The sequence below is a fragment of the Lonchura striata genome, chromosome Z, assembly GCF_050655825.1.
Source record: "Lonchura striata isolate lonStrDom1 chromosome Z, ASM5065582v1, whole genome shotgun sequence".
Classification (NCBI taxonomy): Eukaryota; Metazoa; Chordata; class Aves; order Passeriformes; family Estrildidae; genus Lonchura; species Lonchura striata.
Genome location: NC_140740.1, coordinates 32,460,592 through 32,483,892, shown reverse-complemented (window position 1 = coordinate 32,483,892; position 23,301 = coordinate 32,460,592). Strand labels below are relative to the sequence as shown.

General features: G+C 38.2%; 1 protein-coding gene across 3 annotated transcripts in view; it reads right to left on the bottom strand.

Moving 5' to 3' along the window:
* Positions 1-22,889, bottom strand: part of SNX24 (sorting nexin 24) — an 88,702-nt gene extending 65,813 nt beyond the window's left edge. For all 3 annotated transcript variants that reach the window (XR_014951192.1, XM_021546253.3, XM_085566462.1), the window contains exon 1: positions 22,764-22,889. Coding sequence is in view for 2 of the 3 variants with exons in the window: in XM_021546253.3 (XP_021401928.1) it covers positions 22,764-22,823 (60 nt within the window). In the remaining variant the exon portion in view is untranslated. The remainder of the gene's footprint in view (positions 1-22,763) is intronic.
* Positions 22,890-23,301: the final 412 nt, after the last annotated feature.

Genomic DNA, 23,301 nt, shown 5'->3' with positions numbered 1-23,301 from the left:
TGAAGGCACACTGCTCAAAAGGAATCCACATTGAGCATCTATGACAACTTCAACAGTGCCATTTTCTAATGCCCCCTTAAGGATCAGTCTTCTTTCTCTGCTCCTTGACAAAATTAATGATTTTTGTTCTATGCAAAGTTCAGTGTACATGAAGTAACTTTCAAAACCAGTATAACATTTACTACTATATGATTAACATGTTTTTTCACCTTCTTTAGGTGGCTTGACTGACCAATTCTCAGTTACGTTACTGCTTGGGCTCTTGAAATCTTTTTTCTTTTAACATTTTTTGTACTATTTTTTACTTTTTTTTTAAAGTTAAGTTTTAAGTTTTTTATGTTAAATATTAGTATATTTGAAAATGAGATTGAGTTTTAAAAATGTAAATTGATATATCTGTGATTCAAGAAAAGCCTAAATAGAATCAAACTTTATAATGTACCTACAGAAAAATAGTACACAGACAAAAAAAAAAAATCACATGTTTAAAAGAAACCATAGAAATACTGTTTCAGTCAATAAAGTGTTAAAGTATTTTTATCTTCTCAGATCTTTTAACCTGTTCTCTTTATCTGGTCCAAACATTTAAATCTGGTGATTTTGCCAACATTCCTTAAAAAACATTTTTTGGATAGATTTTGAAGAAAGTCCATCTTTTCTCTATGGATGAAGAAGCAAAGGAGTGGTTTGGTTGGTTTTTGCTATTATGCCAGTCACCAGGTTGCTGTGTGAAAATATAGTTCAATATGTTGATATTTGTCATATTCCTAATTCATATCAAACCCCTGAACTCTACAAGTCTTATTTCACTCTGACTTCAAATAGATAGCTTTATTCAATAGAAAGGTGCATAAATTAATACAAGTAATCACTGATACAACCATTTGCTGTAACTACATTCTACCTTAAAAAACCCCAAACAAACAAAGTACAAAACAAACCCAAACAAAAAACCCACCGAGAAATCCCCCAAAATTCTATAATCTCCCAGTTATCACAACTCATTTATCATTTACTATTAAAATAAATCATCTGTGGTCATGTGAAATAATGTGCTAAGTATTAGCATTACCTAACTGAAGCTAATAATCTCTGTGCTATCATGTAAGCAACAATAGTGTAAAGCTACTGTAGAATTTTGCTACACACATCAACCAAAGAGTGAAAATACTCACATGTTCACTCTTTAAAAATTACAATAAGCATAATAAAACATAATGAAGTATTTGCAATTCCCAGCGTAACAGACACATGAAATTCCTGGGGTAGGGCCAACAGAGGGCTTCAAAGGTTTTGAGGGAAATGGAGAATGTCTCTTACTAGGAAGGCTGAGGGAGCTAGGACTGTTTAGCCTTGAGAAGAGTCAGCTCAGAGGGGACCTTATCAATGCCTATGAGTATCTGAAGGAAGAGTGCCAAGAGGATGGACCAGGCTCTTCTTAGTGCTGCCAAGCAACAGAATGAGGCAGCGGGCAGAAGCTGATGCATTGGCAGTTCCACCTGAACATGTGGAAGAACTTCACTGTGACAGTGACTGAGCACTGGAGAAATTGCCCAGAGAGGTTTTGGAGTCTCTCTCACTGCAGGATATTCAAAAGTCATCTGGACACAACCTTGAATAACATACTCTAAGGGACCCTCCTTAAATAGGGAGACTGGCGAAAGTTACCTCCAGTGGTGCCTTTCAACCTTAAATATTCTCTGATTCTGTGAAAAGGAGAGCAAGCTTTTCTTTCAAAGATCAGTTTTGGAGAAATAAGGGCTACATATAGAGATGTTAAAATATATTCGGCTTAGATGACCAAAACAACCAGTATGCATGGGGGCAGAAAGAATAAAGAAAAGCTGTGATTTATTTAAGCCATAATGACTTCACTGGAAATGCAGAGAAAAAATACTGCAAGAAGGAAAAACAAGCAGTCTCACTAAAAAAAAGTCCACTAAAGTTGAATTAATTTTGTGAATTCACGTAACATTTTCTGGAAAGGTACTAATAGCTTTGTGTTACAGGATAACAAAATTTGTTATTCCATTCCAATTAAAAACACAGCATTGTCATTTAAAGATGATGCTTGTAAGATACAAGTATTGCTTACTGCTTGTAAGACACAAATTTTTTGACTACTTAAAGAAACAAAGTATCAGTTTTCTGAACTAAGAATACAAGCAAAATATCTATACTCTTCTTATCTCTTATTTCTTCACCTTTCCCTTTCTTCCCTGCTACACACTTCTAAGTAGAGAGACAACAGTTAACAAAAATAAGAAACTATAATCTTTACTATAATAAAAAATTGCCAACATAAACAGAAATTCAACCACTTCACTGAAGAACACAGACACAGATCTGAGCTGATTTTTTGTTTTCTCATTAAAATGCAATGCATGCAAAAATGATCAGCACAAGTTTTCAGATACCCTTATCAATCAAATTAAGCACATTTCACCAGGCACAGAAAAACAAGCAAATGCTGGTCCTTACTACATTGCTATTATTTTTTCTGCTCCCATCTGCTCTTGTGTTAGTGTTACTGAAACTCTGAAGCAAATATCATGAATATTACAATTATGCTCTTCCTCTCTATCTGTTTCATGTAGTTAGCCATGCTTTTATGAAGCAAACTACCAGAGTACTGTGACTTGCCTGAGTCAGAAACTGAACTATCATGTACTGGATTTCAGCAAAGCCACTGGATTGGAGTGATTTTTGCTGGGCTTTTTCCATAGACCACTTACATTGAAGACTCTCTGTGGCTTCCAACTCTTTTGAAATAAGAGCTGAGCTCCTGTGTACAACTGTGGCACAGAAAAACACAAGACCGTAAACTACTGCAGTTAAGTGTGGAAGGGGAGGTCACAGAAAGGATAGGAATATAAATAGTTCCATCAAAATGTGCAATGCATCTGTCATTAAGAAATCTTAGTAAAGAAAGTATTATGAAGTACAAACCTCAGTCTTTAATTTAAAACTGGATAAATGCCCCATTTAAGAAAGAATTATATCCTTTCACAAGCATTAAGACGCTTTCAGCTTTCTCCAGTCTTGTATGGAAAACATTTTAAATCCTAAGATATAGATTTCAGAAGACAGCAGGAGGGGAAGATATATTTCACAACACTGCCACTACAGAAAATCTGGAAACAGATGGATCTTATATACTGGTTTTCAGTGACTGCATTGATCATCAACTAGTTGCACAAATAACTGTCTGACTTAGAAGACCAGGATATCTTTACCTATCTATTTTATTTAACAGATGCATACATGCTTGATATCCTTCTTCTAGAGTTTTAAAAACAGCCTTAAAGTTTGACTTTGAGAGAAATGGAGAATACATTTATGTGGCACATTGACCTGCCTCACCAGACTTTCCAGCCTTTTTTTTTGAGATGGGGCATGGAAATACAGCAACTCCAACCAGAATCACTTTCTTTTCAGCACACCCTCTTTCATCAAACTGTGAAGACTTTTCCAAAAACTCTTCTGAAATTTTATCATGAGATATCCAGTCTGTGATATAGCCATGCTTCATAGTTAGTTTATAAAAGGTTAACATGCTTTGTACAGATACTCCCAGCTCAAAGAAAAAACAGTAATTTAATAAACAATGAGTAGAATTCTCCTCTAGGATTTCTTCTTTTCAAGAGTACTAGCATATGCAATTAAATAGAGTAATTAAAATTACCAACGTGTTCCCTAAATTCAATGCACAGAGTGACCCCTACTGGTCTGTTAAGCACCCCAGCAAAGATACAAGGTGACAAGAGCCATCACTCCAAGGACTGAACCTGAGCTAACTTCCCTCGAGAAAGCTCAGGCTGAGCACACATACCTTATTCAAGTACAGAATGACTAACACTAGTAACTTAGTAGAGGCAAAAAATATTCCAGTGCTTCCTATATGGCCTTTTATACTTTAATTCCTCTTGTAATTATAAATACCCAAATGATCAAGTAGATGGCTTATAAAGAACACCACCTACATACCAGTATCTATAGCTGAAAACCATATTCTTATGAAGAATTTTAATTAAAGAAAAAAAGCAACTTAAAAACTATCCAGAAAAAAAAAACTTTAGTGTACTAGACGTTTCTAAAGGAGATAAATGTACACTTTCTGTCACAATTGAACATTAATGTGAATTACAACAAGCCCCTATGATTCAGATTTTGCTTGTTTATCTTTTATTTTATACATAAAAAGCGATCAAAAGAGCATTTCATTATTTGTCTAAATACTGTCTGCTTTAATGCCCAACTAATAAGTGAGGTAATCAATAATGCTCCATAATACACACAATTTATCGACTAATACATTCTTCTATTATTTTAATGCTGTAGGAGAATCTATTAAAGATGAATACATTAACAGAAAAAAAAAAAAGAAAGTTATGGCCGTTTATTTGAACTAATGAATATTCTCCTATATTTCTAAACAGACATATTAGACACGCATACACACACTTGGATCAGAACCCAGACAGAATCAAGAACTAGAAAACAGCAAAATTAAGCTATGTGTGAATCCTAAATTCATTTCTTTGACCACTGGATTTTTTAGTAACAAACACAGGATTACAACATAAAGTGCAGAAGACACAACACACAGAACAAATATTTGCTTCTGACTTCACTTCATCTAGGAGTAATACCTAGTAAGACCAAACAACCTAGTAAGACCAAAACAGTGCTGATTTCCTCTTCTGAGGAAAACCTTTGCTTAAAAAGCTTAAGCAATTTCTCTGCTTCAAAACTTCTGCTAATTAGAAAGGAATATTCTGTAGTGACCGTAAGTTTCCATTGTATCTAAACCAAGTCAGTCCAATATGTACTCATACTGGGAGCTTACAAAAAAGGCTGCTCAGGAGTACGTGGGTTAGTCTCCAGGTCCAGAGGCAAATACTGGACCTCCAGCTGTTTCAGTCGCCACCAGCAGGCTGATCTGCACCTTGGTTCTTACTTCTGACCACTAGTCAAGCTATTGAAGCAAATAATTACAGCCACAAGTTATTTTTAAAATGCATTCAACCGGTTCTAACTTAGTACACCAAATCCCTAAAGCCTTCAACAAGAGTTGAGCATTTTAGAGAGATTTTATTTTTGGGAGCCATATTTAAATATTTACAGTGTTACAAAAAGGAGAATAAAAAGCAAAAAAAAAAGAACCCAACAGTGACATATTATAAAACATTTAAGAAGCCTGTAACTCAGCTATTTTTCCCCCAAACTATACAGTGAACTTTTCTATTGTTTTCACTGAAATACTGAGTACTACAGTAAAGTATAAATGTAGACATTATTCCATCAAAAGAAATACAACAAAACCATTGAGGTTAAAAGTCAAGAACTCCAAAGTCACAGAATTGAAGAAATAATCCTGTCCATGTACAATTTAATCAATCCCACTGGGCTTGCCTTAAGTGATAATTAAAAACTCATTCCTCAAGATCGTTGCATTATTCATTAAGCAAGTGATCTACCTTTGTTGTGGTTGGTCTTGCTCATGTTTGATCCCAGGCCTTTTAAGTGCCCCCTAAACACAAAACTGAACCAAACACCAAGCTGAGCAGTACAGCTCATTCACTAAAGAGAAGGGATGTCATTCAGAGGGACCTTCACAGGCTTGACAAAGTGAGCCCATATGAACACCACGAAATTAAACACAGCCAAGAGTAAACATGGGTTTGGTTAACCAGGCTGCACTATGAATGGGTCAAGAGCAGCCCAGCAGAAAAGGATTTGGGCAACTGGTGAATGAAAAGTTGGGCATGACACAGCAATGTGTGCCCACAGCCCAGAAAGCCAATTGCATTATGGGCAGCATCAAAAGCAGCATGGTCAGCAGAGAGAAGGAGGAGATTCTCCCTCTCTGCTCTGGTGACATGAATGAAAGACATGGATGTCTTGGAGCAAGTCCAGAGAAGGGACAGAGAGAGAGCTAAAACAGCCTGCTGTGAAGAGCTATAAAAGGAAAATAGTTGTGGTTGTTCAGCCCAAGATGAGAAGGGTCCAGGGAGATTTTGTGGCCTTCCAATAAAATAATGGGGGCTTACAGGGAAGATGGAGACAGGCTAATTTTTACCAAGGTTTGTAGTGACAGGATAAGCAGCAACGTTAACTCTTAAATTAAGAGGGTAGATTTAGACTGAAAACAGAGAGAGTTTTTTTGTGATGAGGGTGGTGAGCCACTGGAACAGGTTGCCCAGAGAAGCTGTGGATATGCCACCACTGGAAGTGCCAAAGGTCAGGCTGAATCTAACCGGGAACGTGATCTAGTCAAAGGTGTCCATGCCCATGGTAAAGAGTTGGATTAGATTTTTAAATCAAATCTTTCCAATCCAAACTACTTCATGATTCTGTGCAAGAACACATTTTACATTTCCAAGCTGTCTATACCAGAAAAAGGCCATAAGTCTATTGGGAACCTTGACTCCCTTTCTGTGGTCATAAAAAGTAGTGCAATGCCAAAGCTATTGCCAAGCCAGCTTCAGTACCAAACATACTACTGGGATAGAAGGCCATCTGATCTAACTACAACTTTTTACCTGTTTTAGTTTCAAACCTCTGACCTCTGTACACCAGTGCAAAGCTATGGTTTGACTGCATGAGTATGAAACCAATTTTGGCTGACTTGGGGATTTCCTTCTTCAGCTGCTTTTCTGACTATGCTCTCATGGCACCTTGTCTCATCTGCTCTCCACTAGCAGCTAAGCAGTCCATGCATGCAAAGAGCTCTCAGGTTAAAAACACCCAGAAGGAGGTTAGTCAGTAATCAAAGTTAAATCTTGTGTCTCCTGTGCTTGCATGATCCAGCACTGGGGCCTCTGAAAGGCTGACAGTCAATATATGCCAGTCATAAAACAGCTTACCTGCCTACACACTTGCATTCTCTGGGGAATGAAAAATTAGTTGTCAATGCTCTTTTGCAAATTTGCTCACAATTTGCAAATGGAATAATGTTTTACTGTCTACAAACAATCAATTAAAAACGTTTGCAATGTAGGAGGTAAAAATGGGTTTATAACTGGGGAGTGAGTAAATGTCAACTCATGCTGCCTACTTACCATGCTGCCCAGCATAACCCCACCCTGTCACCTTGAGAAGTATAGACATAGCCTATTTGAGCTATGAGGAGTAAAAAAAAAAAACAAACAAAAAAACCACACTGTAATCATATTCCTTGTCAGTGACCATGATTCTTGCATACAGGGGTATTTAAATCACTTAGCATCAAACCCACGACTACTGAGAAACACATCAGTGAAATATAAAAGGTTTCTATTCAGTGTTTAGGACAATGGCACATCATCATACTGCTGTGCATCCAATATTTTGCTCCAAGCCTTCTGTTTTAAAGTACTTTTCTTGCTGAAACTGCAGAATATTTTTTGATGATTTCCATGGTGTGAAGTGTAAAAAGCTACATCTACACATGAGCAATAAATGTGGATTACATACATCAAGAATTAAGTGAAGCTGAACTATCTGTGTATGTCCTTGGTTAAGAGTAGCAAGAGAACTCAAATGGCAAGTGGCAGAGCACTATTCTTTGGCATTGCTCTGACTTGGACTTCTGGCAAGGCACATGATCACATCATGGAATGGATCACAGCAGTGCCTAACAGAAAACACATGAGAACAAGGAAACTAGAACATACGTCTGAGAGTCATCATATCATGCCTCCTGCACCAGGGCAGAGACAAGATCTGCACTACCACTGCACATGCAAGAAACATCAGGAAATGGAGATAATGTTTGAGCACACACTGACAAAGCAGCAACTCTTCCCACAAAATTAAAAAGAGCACATAATTCATTAATCAAATTAAAGACTAGGTGATACCTAGAGCAAGTTCTGCAGATAAGGTATATAATTTGGCAAAAAATTGTTGCCCTACAAATCCCTCTGAAACAATCTTTTACAAATACATTTTTTTTCATCAGCTCCTAAAAATACTTGGGAATAAATGGCAAAAATTGCTTGCTCTTCTGTTATTTCTGTCATTTAGTAAACCTGAAGAGCCTTCTAACTAGTACAGTCTATCTTCATGTCCTTCAGATGAGTCAGGATTGAGGTGAAACATACTTGTGAGCAGAACAGGGATTAGAGACTCAGACCTCTGACAGGACTCCTAACCTTCCAGTTCCCACACCTTTCTGCTTCACAGCTAAGCCACCAATCTAGTCACCTCTTAGAATGCCACACATCCAGCAATTTAAACACTTAGAAAGCTTTCATTTTGTGATAAATACTATAAACAAGAAGAGGCATATTGACTGAAGTAACAGTAGCACTTAATTTTTGCATTTTCTTGACTAGCTTATAGAGGGAGATGTCAGCCCTGATGTTCTGCACCTCCTTTCATTGCTATGTATATTTACAGTTATGGAACCAGATACATGTAGTCCAATTCTGAACAGAAAAAATACCAAACAAATTTTATTTACTCATTTAATTGATTTACAAATTTCATTTACTGAATAATCATAGCTAAAAATGGGGAGAAAATCTTGACTTTTTACCTCCCAGGAAGACCTTGAAAAAGGCTTACCTAGGCAAATAAACAAATTACATTTCTATTCTTGCATGAAGAAACAGAGTTGGAGATTGTTGCAGCAACTGTTCCATTATCAGAGGCTTCCACATTCCCCAGGAAAAGAGATAGGACTAGTCTGTGTGAACTCTTAAATAAGAGTTTTAGAAAGCCACTGAATTTTTAAGAGATAAAAGATTAGGGCATAGATACAAACAACAGTTTGGAAATAATGCAAAGGATGATAGCCAAGTATCAATGAGGGGCTCACAAAAAAGAGCTTGAGGTCTAATCTGGGCCTATGTCTCTTGGAGTTACCTGGCTCTTCCTGCTGTCCCCAGGCTGTACTTCTTACCAACTGCACTTCTTACTTTTAACAGAAACTTCTAAGCCTCGTACAGACAAAGCTTCCATACCCTGCTCCTGATGAGTGTTCTGGTGCTGTAGTATCTTTAGGATTCAGGACCATTTGATAATTAGCCCTGTACTTCTGGTGGATAGGACAGATAACTGCACAGCAGCAGACCACAACACTGTCAATACACAGACCAACTACCTCTGTTATTCAACAGCTTTTTTGTTGCTGGGGATTGTCATGTGGTTCTGTTCTGTGTACTGTTTTGTTTTCAATCCAAAGAGCTCCTGATCTAAAGAACTCCTTCACATTTGATCAGAGATCCAGAAAGCAATGTAACTTGCTGTAAGTGTTCCTACATTACCTTTTTTTGTCTACAATTTATCTCATACACTCATGTTTCTTAGCATGCAGTACCTAAACTGGACATGGTACTCCACACTTAGTATACACTTCACATCACTGACCCTTTTGTTACATTCCTCTTTTGAAACCCCAACAGGCATTTGACTTGTGACATGGTCACCTTGTGATGCATGATAACCCCCAGATCCTTTCAGGAATATGTTGCCTAATCTTTTGGATGTTATTCCATGTAACTGATTATTTTTTGATAAATAAAACATTTGGCACCAGTTCCTATTGAGTTAGCACCTCATTTTTCTTTCTTAAATAAACTTTCCAACTTATGAAAATTATTTTAAACTCTTCTCTGTCTCCCCAGCATGATTGCAGTCACTTCCACCTTGGTGTCGATGGCAAATTTAAATAAGGACATTCTCATTCTATCATCCACATCACTAAAACATCAAGTCATACTGGAACTCAACAGACCCTTCAGCAACACAACCCAACAAATCCTTCCAATGCTGTCATATGCATGTGCTTCTGTATATCTGCACCCATGAACATGTGTGTGTGTGCATGCCCACCTACATTCTGAATATAAGCATATTACACTGATCTCAAAACTTTGCTGGTTTGATGTTGGTGTAGAGTAAATCGATTCAGCCTTCTGTACAAACAAAAGCCTGTGAACACAGCATGGTTACTGGACTTAACTAACTTGTACACTCCACAGCCATCCCTAGGATATCGGGCAGAGAAGTTTTACTAATGCACAGCAGCATACACAAAGCCTAGCACACTGCAAAAATATATGCTGTTTTAATGGATCCTCTTACAAAACACTCCACTAAGAAATAAAAGCAAAATATGCTTTCAAAAGTTAATACCAAGTTTAAAAAGAAACTTTACTTCTTTCTTCTTATGTGCACTATTAAACAGTGAGTTCTAGTCATAACACAGAATTACTCTAAGGAATTGTATAAAACAACACTATTTTTCTAACATATTTAGAAGAAAAAAGAGAAAAAAATTGCAGACTCATGTAAAAAATTTGCTTAGCTATGCAAAGCTGCTAAGCAAATGTGGAAGTTACTGCAGAAAAGAAAGTGGCAGACTTGCACAGACTTGCTAGCAGGGTGCTCAGTTATACTGCTGTCAAAAATTCTCCAGGTAAACATAAAAAGAAATAGTTTATGCTGAAGCATTTTTACAAATTCCTCAGAGATACCTTAAATATTAATAAGAACATATTTTAAAGCGGTCTTTTAAATAGTAAGGCATGTGCATATATACTGTATTAATTAATGTATGATTGGATAAAATCTATTCTTTCCAGGAGAGTCACTTAAAAGTGTGGGAATTTTTTTGGTTTTTTTCAGTGGGGGGTTTGTTTTGGTTTTTTGTTTGGTTTTTTGTTTTGTTTTTGTTTTGGTTGGTTTCAGGTTTTTGTTGTTTGTTTTTGGGTGGTTTTTTGTTTTGTTGGGTTTTTTTGTTGTTGTTGTTGTCTCACCAGAGAAATCCTTGTTAACCCAAACTAACATGTTCAAAATAACAAAATCCAATGATCTGGCAGTTTTTAAGAACCAATTACTGACATGGTTTTGAATGTTTTTTAGATGAAATCACTAACTAACACCTTCACATTAATTGATTGGTGTCAGCAGAATTCTGGAGAGCTATGCTGCAGGCTCCAACACCAAAGTAGTAATCAATTAAGGAAGTCAGCTGAAAAAAATTATGCAAAGATTAGAATTGTCAATGGCAAAATAACCTCATCTCAGTGGTGTCAAAGGAAGAGTAAAAAATGCCACACACTTACTTCACAGTGTAAGAAAAGAACTTCAAACAAAGATTTAGTAATCAAATAATTGTCAAATAATTACATAAATTAAAATCTATGAAGAAATTCTTCAGGAATCTATATTTTGGGCCATATTTATGTAATTTTTTAACAGATACATGTTAGTATAAATTGCACAAGCCTTTTAAAACTTTTTATGGTATTAAATAACATACTTGCTAAAAAACCAGGGATTTTTATTTAGAGACAAATAATAAAATTGATAAATAATAATAAAATGTAGAAACAAATAATAAAAAGGTAAACACCAAGACAAATATCTATCCAGTTTACTTCTTCAAAAATAATTAACATTTTTGCACGCTTTGCACACTTTTTGAATAGGGACAAAAAAACCACTGTTTTTTTGCTGTATCTCTCATCCATAAATAACTCTGAAGCACAAATAACAATGCTTTGCTGAGTTGCTAAGTTCTTGGACCTGCTGAGTTAGCAAGGATGTCCACAGCAGGGTGTTGAGGAGGGCACTGTTAAATACTGTTCAAAATAGGGATCTCATTTCTCCATACTCTTTGTTCGGCTATCACCATCATGAGGGCCTCCACCAAACTACATGCCATAGAAAGCTACCTGACACAATCTGTACTGCATTCTTTACCTTCCACAAGCAAACCATCAGAATCTATTAAAATTACTTTACGCCGATAGCACTAGAGACATGACAAATCACAGGCCAAGAGTCAGATACCAAAGAATGTGTCTCAGGGCGTTGGGGCCAGGCCCATTTGCAAGCAAATGATATTGTGCAAAGCTGGCATGCTCAGTGCATGACAAACTGATGCAATTTCAGTACTGTCGGAGAAGCTGGGTGAGATTTCTCTGATGCTGGCTATGGTTAGTGTACAGAATTGTGCAGAGTTCCCAGATTTGAATCACCTGGGGCCTGAAAGGGCTTCACTTGACAAGCTACAAATAATTACACTACACTCGTTCTGTTGTACTCTATTACTTTACCTCTTATCTCTAGGCTTTGAGCACTCATGAACAAGCAAGGTCGCTTCTATTTTGACCATGATGCAACAAAACATTGTTCTTTTGTGATATGATAAATAAAATACAGCCCTGCGGACTAAACATTTTTATCAGGTCCATTTTCCACTTTTATAAGCAACAACAACTTGGGAGCTTGTTAGAAGAGTGGAGGTAGGAAATAACCATGCAGGAAAGTTCATGAGTTTTTCACTTAGGAGTGTGATATAGCTATCTCATTACTGTCAAAACTCATTTGAGCAATAGGGCATTAAGTTCTTAGCCCATAACAGATAACAGTTGTATCTGTGATTACTTTAAGCAGGTTTTTACCCCCTTTCAAATCAGCAATTTTTGACAATTTACAGTAGCAAAAAAAAAGCTTTGAATGTGCAGCATGCTACCATTTCTTCCTAGACACCAAACACACTTCAAAACTAACTTTTTCTTTATCAGTTCCCAAAACATATTGTTTAAACAGTTAGTCAATTAGGAAATTTTTGTGTTAGTGGTATTATCCTCGTCACTGCATTCATGGAGAGTAATGCTAACATTCAAAACTTATTAAAAAACCAAACCAAAACAAAAAAGGCAAAGAAAAGCAAACAGCAGCGACTTTCATGATTTAAGTAACTAACTTCATCTTTTCTTAGCACACAGAACAATTTTCAGGAGAAATTTTCTTCCTTCTCCCACTGGTTAGACAAAAATTACTCTTTTAATTTAGAGTTCTATACTATGAACCAGATGGTACCAAGATTTTTCATCCTTAAAACTAAGTTTAGAGATTTTCTAAAGCTGCAATTAGATATAAGCCAGGACTGTATGCAGAGAAAAAAAATATTCTAGTAAGAACCCTCAAACTGTTTCTGATCCCTATTATCATAGTCTCCTTATTCTCCAGATAAATATGCAGTAGCAAGTAGGTAGCAGAAGATAAAATGTTAAAAGACTTCTTAGCTGCAAGTGCTGAACTTCTTACAAAGTATATTTTTCTACTTTGCCTGTAATTCAGGCCAACATAAGGACTGAGAGAAGAAAATTACTACCCCAAAAAAACCACTCCCATCAAGTTCTTACTAAATTGCTTCAAAAAATATTGTTTCCCTCTTCCCAAATGGCAAAAGGAATCCATGACAAAACTTGTCTGATATTGAAAAATTTTTGACCAGGGAAGGTAAAACCAAAATTAGGAATGGATTTTGATAGAGAGGACAAATATGAAGAGGAAATTAATAAATTTAAAAAACCATCAAACACCACCAAAAATACAAATAATAACTACTAAACCAAACAAAACAACAAAAAAATCCACCCCAAACTGAACCACACTTCAGAATCTGCTTGAGCTTTCTAGTCACCGTGTCACAGGCAATGGTGTAAACACGTTATTCCTATCAATCACATAATCACATCCACATTCTGAGCACTCAGCAAAAGGAAAGGCCTTTGGCATTTTCTATTTAACACCAAAAATAGATATTGTCACTAATTACTGACTTTTCATGCCCCCTCACTACAACATAAACCTGGAAGGGAGGTCTTTGGCTTTTAGTGAGAGAATGAATCTCTATTAGAAACTAGTTTTCAGATGTTCTCAATCTTGTTTGTAAGAATCAAGCATTTCAAAAATTTATAGGAAGTATGCCATCACAACAGATTATTTTTCTTAGAATTTGGAACAAATCAGAAAAAATAATAATATAGTTTTTTAATTCTATAATGGCACAACTTTCAAATCTAATGTTGATGTGCATTTTTTCCTGAATATCCATTTCTTCACATATTGAAAGCAAAGCTAATATTTTTATTACACTCCCTGACATTACCATAAATTTACTAGTCCATTAATTTACTATTAAACTGAAGACATATTGCTTTTTTCTTTCTCCACATCTTGAAAGAATAAGAAAGTCAGACTGTAATTACCATCCTTGCAGCTCAACTGCAAGGAAGACATATGATCAGGGAGTCCTATTCTTGGTAAGAGCTTGATTACTAAATAAAGAGTAGAGAAGGGAATCTGTACACAAAGAAAGAGTCCTGTGCAAAACCAGAAGTAGAGGTAGTTAGCTGTAATTCTCCACTCATATGGTCCTTTTCCATAAAACCAGTGTATTGTAATCAATGCAGACTTGCTGCTGAACAATTCATTATTTCATTACCTAATCAAGACTTTGTTTATCCTTTTGTAACAGATTATAAGGAAAGCTTTAGATTTCATTATTTTCCAATCTGAAGATACCGCCACACTTCAATACCTTCTGCTCTGGTATAAAAAGGGGCTTCATTTAAAAAAAAAATAATCAATTGCAAGAGAGACAACAAATATAAAAAAAATAAAATAATGAAGATTGGTAATTCTTATTTTACCATTTTCAAGGTAACCTAGTGGGACAGAAGACTTTAATGGAAGTTTTATAGTGTTTTCACTTTGTTAAAAAATTAAGTACTCAAATAGTAAGAAAATATTTTTGGATATGTAATGTTTTCACAGCAACTCATCAGGAAATTACTATTGTCAAGTGTAGGCAACCCCTTTTAAGAGTGACTTTTGAAGCTCTGTGCAGCATGTACATTATTCCCCAACTGTCTCATAGAGGCCCTGGACTTAACTGGGACCCACAAACACTGTGATATCTAAATAAATAATACACTAGATGGAGATTGCAGTGGAGTTTTGGCTGACACTTCTCATAAATTACTTACCATAGTCAGGACCCTACATTGAGGGGCAAATTCAACATCCAAAATCATGTTCTCAGATCTCATACGCTGCTAGAACAGGAGGTTTTTTGAACAAGAGGTGGAGCTCTCACTGCACCAACAGAGGAGGAATGAGAAGAAATATACTTTGTTTCGAACCCGGCATGGACATGGCACTCCTTGCTTATTACATACTCCTTCTGCTGTGCCCCAACTACTTTATTAAAAAACAGAAACAAAACAAAAAACCAAACCAAACAAACAAAAAAAGTCCCACACAACCAAAATCCTACAACATTAATTGGTTTATGAAGTGTGAAATTTATAACACGACAGGTTGAAATAATAATTTTAAAAAGACTGTTTACAGGACATGGGTATTCATGCTCTACCTGCAAGACTTACCATGACATCTCAGAATAAGTCTATTAACAGACAATATACACTTCTTTCATCTTCTATTAAAAATACAATACCACTTTCAAAACAAATGACACATCTGTTTTGTCTTTAAAATCCTCTCACAGAACACTATCCAAAATGCTATTTTAGTCTTCCCCAAACCACAAAACTTTCAGCCTTATAGAAAACTGCAAATGAAAAGTTAATATGAGTCCTCATATATTTCCTGTAAACACAAAAATATAATGGCTACTGATAGCAAGAGTATTCAGAATACAGTGGCTTCAAAGCCTCCATTAGCACACTTCCATGAAGCATACCTAAACCAAGTATTTCCACTATACCCATATGCAGCACTGAAGTTATCCCATTAAGGACTCTGCACAGAAGCACCTCTTAGGTATCATATCCCAAGTGAAATTCCAAGATAACTTAATAAATCGCATAACAATGGTGACTGACTATCAATTAAACCTGGAATGAATTACATCAGGTGATAAAAAAATTCAAAGACCAATTAAAATTGCATTGCAGTAAGAAAAAGGGAGAAATCTATTCCATCTTCCTTCCTATTGCATTTTAAAGCCTGGTGTGTTCTCACTCCTGGCTAGTAAAGAATATACTGTATACTATGTACTTGTTCAACACTATCTTTGTGGACAAGATTTTACAATTATCATGAGTTGATGCTACCTGGAAACATCACCAGGAGCAGTTAAGCATGAATCCTCTGATGAAATAATTCCACTGATAGTATTACATTACTAACAAAATTTTGCTACCAATACCTCCAAAAGATTCAGTGGGATTCCAATAGATCTTTATTCTGATGCATGTCTGAATGCTCTGCTACCTCCAGTCTTTCTGAAAATGTAAATTCCTCATTAAAACTGCTAACTAGTGGATACTGGGAGATGAATGGATAATGGATGCTTTGCAGTTATAGTGTACTATAGAAGGTGTCAACTTTTGCTCTTTCAGATGGAAAATTGATGGAGGTAATCATGCTGCTGCTTCTCTACTCAGCTGTCAACACTCTCATCACAAATAAAGCATAAGGTATTTCTTCCTCAGGGAAATCTTATATAGCCCTTTCCAATAAGATTCCATGACTGTGAATCAGGGGTCTTCATGGAACTGCACAGCAACTGGAGACCACTGGAGCTACATGTGTCTGTCTGATCTATCCACAGCTCTAACTGATTGCTGTGTACAAAGTCAGCCAGTTTTCACTTTGGTTTTACCTTTTCCTATTTTCTCCTTTAGCTGCCATTGTGTGCACTGCAAAATTCTTTGTGTCTTACTTTACAGTCTTCAAATTCCCACTGCATACCAAGTGGTCAGTTTCATACCAGAGAAAAAGTCTGTCAAACAGGAAAACTGCTGACAAATGCAGAATTTACTCACTAAAAAAAAAAAAAAAAAAAAAAAAAGTATTTTAAGAAACAGTAATCTGGCTTCAATTACCTAGCCTGTTTCCTCCCATAATATATGGGCCTTCATTGGAACATCAAACCCACCAAAACCAATAATCAAAATAGCATTTTTATGACATAACAGAATCACTCACATCTGTCAAATTATCTTTTATCATCTTCACCATCCTTGTAGTAGAGAAATGTAGTAGAGAAATCTGTACAGACCTATTCTGACTAGCCTGCAGAGAAACCAGAACATTTGAAAACCCTGTATGAAGACACTAAGACTGTACAAGACTAATTAGATCTAATAGATTGAATACTTCTGTTTAACTTCCTTGAACTTGGAGTGACTGCTGTGTCACTGATTTCAACTTGTGACACAAGGTCAATACATGGTGAGCTTACAAAAGCCTGAATGGTAAGTAAGTAGTCTTCACACAGATTTCATACTCAAAATCTGTTCAGATTTTTTAAAACAACCAAGTTTACACAGTCTAGAAAAGTGGAAGTGAAAGGGCTAGAACAGAAATACTTTGAAATCTTCTTACATAAACTCATAATTACTCCCTTCATACTTTGTAATTAACAAAACTAATAAATATTACCTCATAACTTGCTATAGTGGCTTATTCTAGGTCTTCATGGAAGAACAACTAAAAACTTCCCTTTTTGACTCCATGTACATTAATTTTAACAGCAAAGAATGCTAAAATAATAAAGTATACCAAACTTTAGACCCTTGTGATTTTATACTTCCATAAAGAGAAGTACAGCCTTGTAGACTGTTGCTTCAATGGAGGTAAAGCAAATGAACTTTCAAAAAAACACATTAGTTTATGATCTTATATGTCAGATCTTGCTTCTACATTTGCAACTCCAGAAGCAATTTGGAGAGTAGTATTGGAAGTGTTAATTAAAAATGCAGTAAGCACTTGTGTCAGTCAAGTATGCCCTCTGCTCTACAACACATTTAAATGTATGTCACCTTGACCTGCAACATACCACTGTAAAATTTTTTTGGTCAATATAAATCAAATGTACATTAATTTATTCAGTAAGTTTCCTGGGATCTGAATCAACATTAGAAATCTAACTAGTATTTATTATTCTGTTATTGACAAAGAGAGCATATTTAAATGACAACAAGAACACGTGGGTGTCATTTCGAAGTTGAATTGTTCTCTAGGGACATCCTTAGAAAGTGCCTACATTTAAAGGTCATTCACTGCCAAATTATGAACAACTGTTGCATTTATTAGCACAGGCTCAATAGTTTAGAAGCTAGTGTCATCAATTTAAACTGACAGTGAAATTTAATTGTCCACCAAGAAAACTGACATTTCCCATGTTATGTGTTTCATCACTTTATGTACACTCCAAACAGAACTGGAACAAGTGAAAGTTTACTCTGGGATCTTTGTTTGGGTTTTTTTTTTGTGTAGGGGATGAGAGAAGAAGACTTTGAAGATTTTATATCAGAGGAATAGCACTTTAGGAAAGCTGAGCTCCTGAAACAAACACTTTTGAAAGAACTGTGCTTCCCATTTCCTTTATTGACATAACTCAATCTCAAACATTGTATAGTGATATTTTTTCCTAATTTTTCTTTCTAATCTTTTAAATCCCTAGTATTTTATCTCTCTGGTAAATATCTCATTTTCTATTTAATAATGGCACTGTAGTTTTCCCTCTGAAGCTAGAGAGAAATTTCCACTTTCCCTGACAAGTCATTTCCTCCCTCTCTGCAGAATTGATGGATTTCTGACCATTCCACTTTCCAAGTGCTACCTAGCCACATCAGGGAAAAAAAGAAAATAATCTAAAACAACAGGCTTAAACTGAAAACAAACCAGTAAGTTGGTAATGAATACCCCCTTTATGTCTTTTCTTTCCAGAAATAAGAACACAGAGTAGCAGCCTGCATCTAGGACAACTGGATTCTGTTCCACTAAAGATAAGGAAACACAGGGATCTCAGGGAAGCATGCTATGGTTGCAATGCAGAGCCACCATAGAGAGGAAGAACTCTCCCTTCAGTCTTTCATTTAATGCAGGAGGTCACTGTTTCCAGCAAAGACACTAGGACAACCATCACCATTCTATACAAACCATCCTTGACTGCTGCTTGTCTGCAATGGCCCCAGCAGTCACAGAGCAGAAGGCACCCTCTGTAACCCACTGGCATGTGACTGGACTGGTGGGCAGTCTGCAAGTCAGCAATCTTCTATCTGCTTCCATCATCTTTTTCTGCTATTAGTTGCATAACCTGTGCTAGTTCCTTGTTCCAGCTACTTCAGACCAATAAAACACTTTAATTTTGAGCAAGTTAGCACTTGTGGGAAAGACAACAGTAAAATGATCAACTGTGCAAAGTGGTACTTCCATGATCACAGAATCGTGTTATAGTTTGGGTAGGAAGGGACTTTTAAAGGTCATCTAATCCACTCCTTCTGCAATGAGCAGGGACATCTTCATCGAGGTCAGGTTGCTGAGAGTCCCATCCAGACTGGCCTTGAATGTTTCCAGGGATGGGCCATTTGAAACCCTTCTGGGCAATCTCTGCAGGGTTTCACTATCCTCAGTGTAAAAACTGTGTTCCTTATCTCTAACTTGAATCTACCCTCTTTTAGTTTAAAAGCACTCTCCTTGTTCTATTGAAAAAGACTTACTACAAAGCCTGTCCTCGTCTTTCTTAAAAGCCCTGTTTATTGCAAAAATGGAGCACCAAAGTCCTCTCTTCTCCAGGTTGGACACACAGAGTCTCTTAGTCTTTCCTCACTGGAAGAGGACAATAGAGCTGCTCCATGCCTTTGATCCATTTTTTCTGGCTTCTTTCTGGACTGATTCCAACAATCCTCTTTCTTGTACTAGGGACCCCAGAGCTGGATGTGGCAGATCTGTCTCACCAGAGCAGAGGGGCAGATCCCTTCCCTCCCCTGCTGGTCATGCTGCTTTGGTTGCAGCCCAGGACACGTGTGGCTTTCTGGGCTGTCAGTGCCCATGGCTGGGTCATGTTCAGCCTCTCACCCACCGGCCCCCCCAAGTCCTTCTAACAGGGCTGCTCTCAATCCCTTCATCCCCCAGTCTGGGCTGGTAACAGAGGTTGTCCAAACCCAGGTGCAGCACCTTGCACTTGGCCTTTCTGAATGTCTTTAAGGTCACACAAACACACTTCTGGAGCTTATCCAGGTCCCTCTGGATGGCATCCTGTCTTCAGTTGAGTCACCACACCACTCAGCTTGGTGTCATCTACAGATTTGTTGAGGGTGCACTCAATCCTTTTGTCTATGTCATTAATGAAGATATTAAAGAACACTGGTCCCAGTACAAACCCTTGAGAATACTACTTGCCACTGATGTCCACTGGGACTCTGAGCCCTTGGCCACTAACCTCTGGATGTGACCCCTCCCATCTAACAGTTGATCTGCAGAATCCATCTCTCTCCAACTTAGAGAAGGATGTTATGGGGGACCATGTCAAAGACCTTACTGAAGTCCAGATAAATGACCCCTGTAGCCCTTCCCTTACACACTGGTGTAACCACTCCATCACAGAAGGCCACCAGGTTGCTTGGGCAGGACTCATCCTTGTGCAGCCATACTCTAGAGTGTGCAGCCACACACATGGAGGCTCCCTGGCCTCCATGTGCCTAGAAGCAGAGCTTCTAGGAGGATCTGCTCTGTGATCTTCCCAGGCTTGGAGGTGACACTGACAGGTTGGTAGTTTGAAAGGTCCTCCTTTCTATGCTCTTTAAAGTTGGGAACACTTTTTTCCAGTCACCTGGGATTTCACATGACTTTTTAAGTATCAAGGAGAGTGACTTGGCAACTACATCAGCCAACTCCCTCATGACTCTGGCATACATCTTATCAGCATCCATCAATTTAGGTATGTTCAGGTTCTTCATGACCCTTACTGTCTCTTAGAACTTACTTCCCCATTCCCTTGATAGCCTTGCAGCCTATCTACTCAAGAACTGTGGGGAAAAGAGACCGCAAATAAAGATTGAAGCAAAAAAAGTTAAGTAGCTCAGCCTTTTCTTCTATTTTTTTACTAGTTTGCCAGTAGTGTTCATTGGGAGTAAACTTTCTTTGACTTTAAACCAAACAGTTTTAAATGCTAATATTGTAAATCTGCTGATAAAAATTAACTTAAAGTGGATTGCCTGTATAATTTCATAGCTAGTAAAGAGCAATGGTCAGCTTTCATTAACCTAAGTTTTGTTGTAAGGAGGACATATAGTGTACTCCTTTGAATTTCTGTACTTGGAACAATACTTTTGTAAATTATTTATATAATCAAAAATTAGCAATTAGACTGGCGTAAGTTTTTCTCATGAATAGTCCATAAGCCCTTTAAAACACAAAGGAAAGATGCATGTTATTATCAGGACAGTTTTCTATATCCTCTCCTACAAGCATGCCTGACTCAGATTTCAGCCACAATTCCTCATACAGTTTCATGGCCAGCATAAAGTATGATCATGTTTCATATGGGATGTAGAATTTAATCTCCTCACTTGACTAAAATGGCAAAATAATCATGCAGGAAAAACTGTCAAAACCTACTGAACTACAGCAACTTTCAGATCCATGGGACTGACTTACCACCAGTAAATGATTAGAGAGGAAAAAATAGTGTTGTCATAGAACATGTTCATTCTCAGGATCATTTTCTTGGAAGACTCCTAGAATCATATAGTTTAATTTCTGATTTCTTTGAAGCTTACACAGCTTAATATTTATGAAATTTAAAAAACCCAAATCCTCTAAATAGCAGGAGTCATAGATAGTATTACATTTAAAGAAACTCATTAAACGCAAATATTAAAACTAAACATTACTATGATAAATCCTATTTGTGCAATATGCACATCTCAGAAATCACTCTGTCATTTCAATTAACTTGCTCAACTAGGATGTGGTGGAATTGTGGTGCTATTGCAATTACACTCAATCACATTCAGTCAAAATGTTTGAAAGCCACGTGCCCAAAATCACACAGCTGTCTTGTAGAGAGTCACTTACATTTAAGTTCACCCAAGAGGCAAAAATATTTATGCTGTACACTACCACATTAACACAACTGAAGTGGTTTACCTTTTGCAAGGCCTGCAAACACTTTCTAGAAGTGAGGACCAAATAATATACAGCATTAAGCATAAGGAAGATGAACTTGCTTCATGGAACTGTGCCTACATGGATTAATCTTCTAGAAGTTCTAAAATATTCAATTTTTTTTCCCCTAAGCTACTAAATGAATTTATTTAATAGGGGAAGCATGCTTTGAATATCTTGGCTACCCAGGATAGTATCCAGTCAGGTTTTGAGAACTTGCAAGGATGGAGACTTCACAGTCCTCTAGGCAACCTATGCCAGTGCTTGACCACCCTCATGATAACAAACCAGTCTTGCCTTATGCTTAAAGAGCATTCCCTGTGCTCTGATGTTTGCCCACTGCCAACTCTCCTGTCACTGGGCACCAACATCAAGAGTCTGGTCCCCTCACTCTGGCTATTCAGATCATCTGTACACACTGAAGAGATGCCCCTGCCCATTTTCTTCTCGAGGATGAGCAGTCCTGGCTCTCTCAGCCTTTCCATATGCAAGAGATACTCCAGCCCCTTCACCGTGTTTGCCCTGCACGGGAGCTGGACCCCGCAGGACTGTGTGGCGAGGGAGCAGCTGCTTCTCCTCCCTTGCTGGTCAAGCTGCACCCGCCCCGAACAGAGCTCGTGTGAGGCAGCAGGTGTCTAGCGGGCTGAGGCCATCCTTCCCGTGCCGAGAGGGGCCGAGCAGGGATGGGCTGCACTGGGCAGTGCACGGTTGGGCAGGGAAAGGCCTGGGGGCAGGGCTGGGGTGTACAGCGCAGTGCTAGGATGGCTCTACAGGACACGGTTATTCAGGCCATGCTGGAGAGAGAAGGGCGGGGCAAGAGATGGGGGAATAGGGTAAGGCTGGGCAGAGCTGGAGAAGGCTTGCGGGGGAAGGACGGGCTGCGCTGGTCGGGGCAAGGCTGGGCAGGGCAAGTCGGGGCTGGCCTGGGCAGAGAGAGCAGGACGGCCTCGGCACGCTAGCGTCTGCCAGGCGCCCCAGCACAGCCCCCGCTGGCTGTCGGCACATGTCCACCCCGAGGCGCGGGCGTGCTCCGCCCCGGCGCACCTCACCGTGTATCCCCGCTCCAACTCGCTCTCCTCGTATCGGAAGGACGGGATGAACACCTCCATGCCGACTCTCCTCAGCGCGGCGCCAGCGCCGCCGCCATCTGTGTGCCCGTCACGTGACCATACGTCACGTGAGCGGGCGGAAAGCCGGGCTCGCCCCCGCCCCGCGCGCGCCCTCGCGCTGCCGGGATGGGGCCGGAGAAGCGTGCCTTGGAAAAACGTGGTTTGAAACGAACGGTGCTCGACAGCGTCGGCTTCTGGTTCAGCCAGAGCTGCAGCACTACTGCGGAGCTCGCAAAAAACGGAGGGGAAGAAAATTAACTTCCAGAGGGATGTTAATTCACACCTAAATTCACACTACAGCTCAAACCTGTATCACAGAATCGTTAGGGTTGAAGGGACGTCTGGAGATCAAGACCAATCCCATGACAAGGTAGGTTCACCTAGAAGAGATGACACAGGAACACATCAAGATGTGTTTGGAGAGAGGGAAGCGAGGTAGACTCCAGGCCCCTCTGGGCAGCCTATTCCAGTGCTGTGC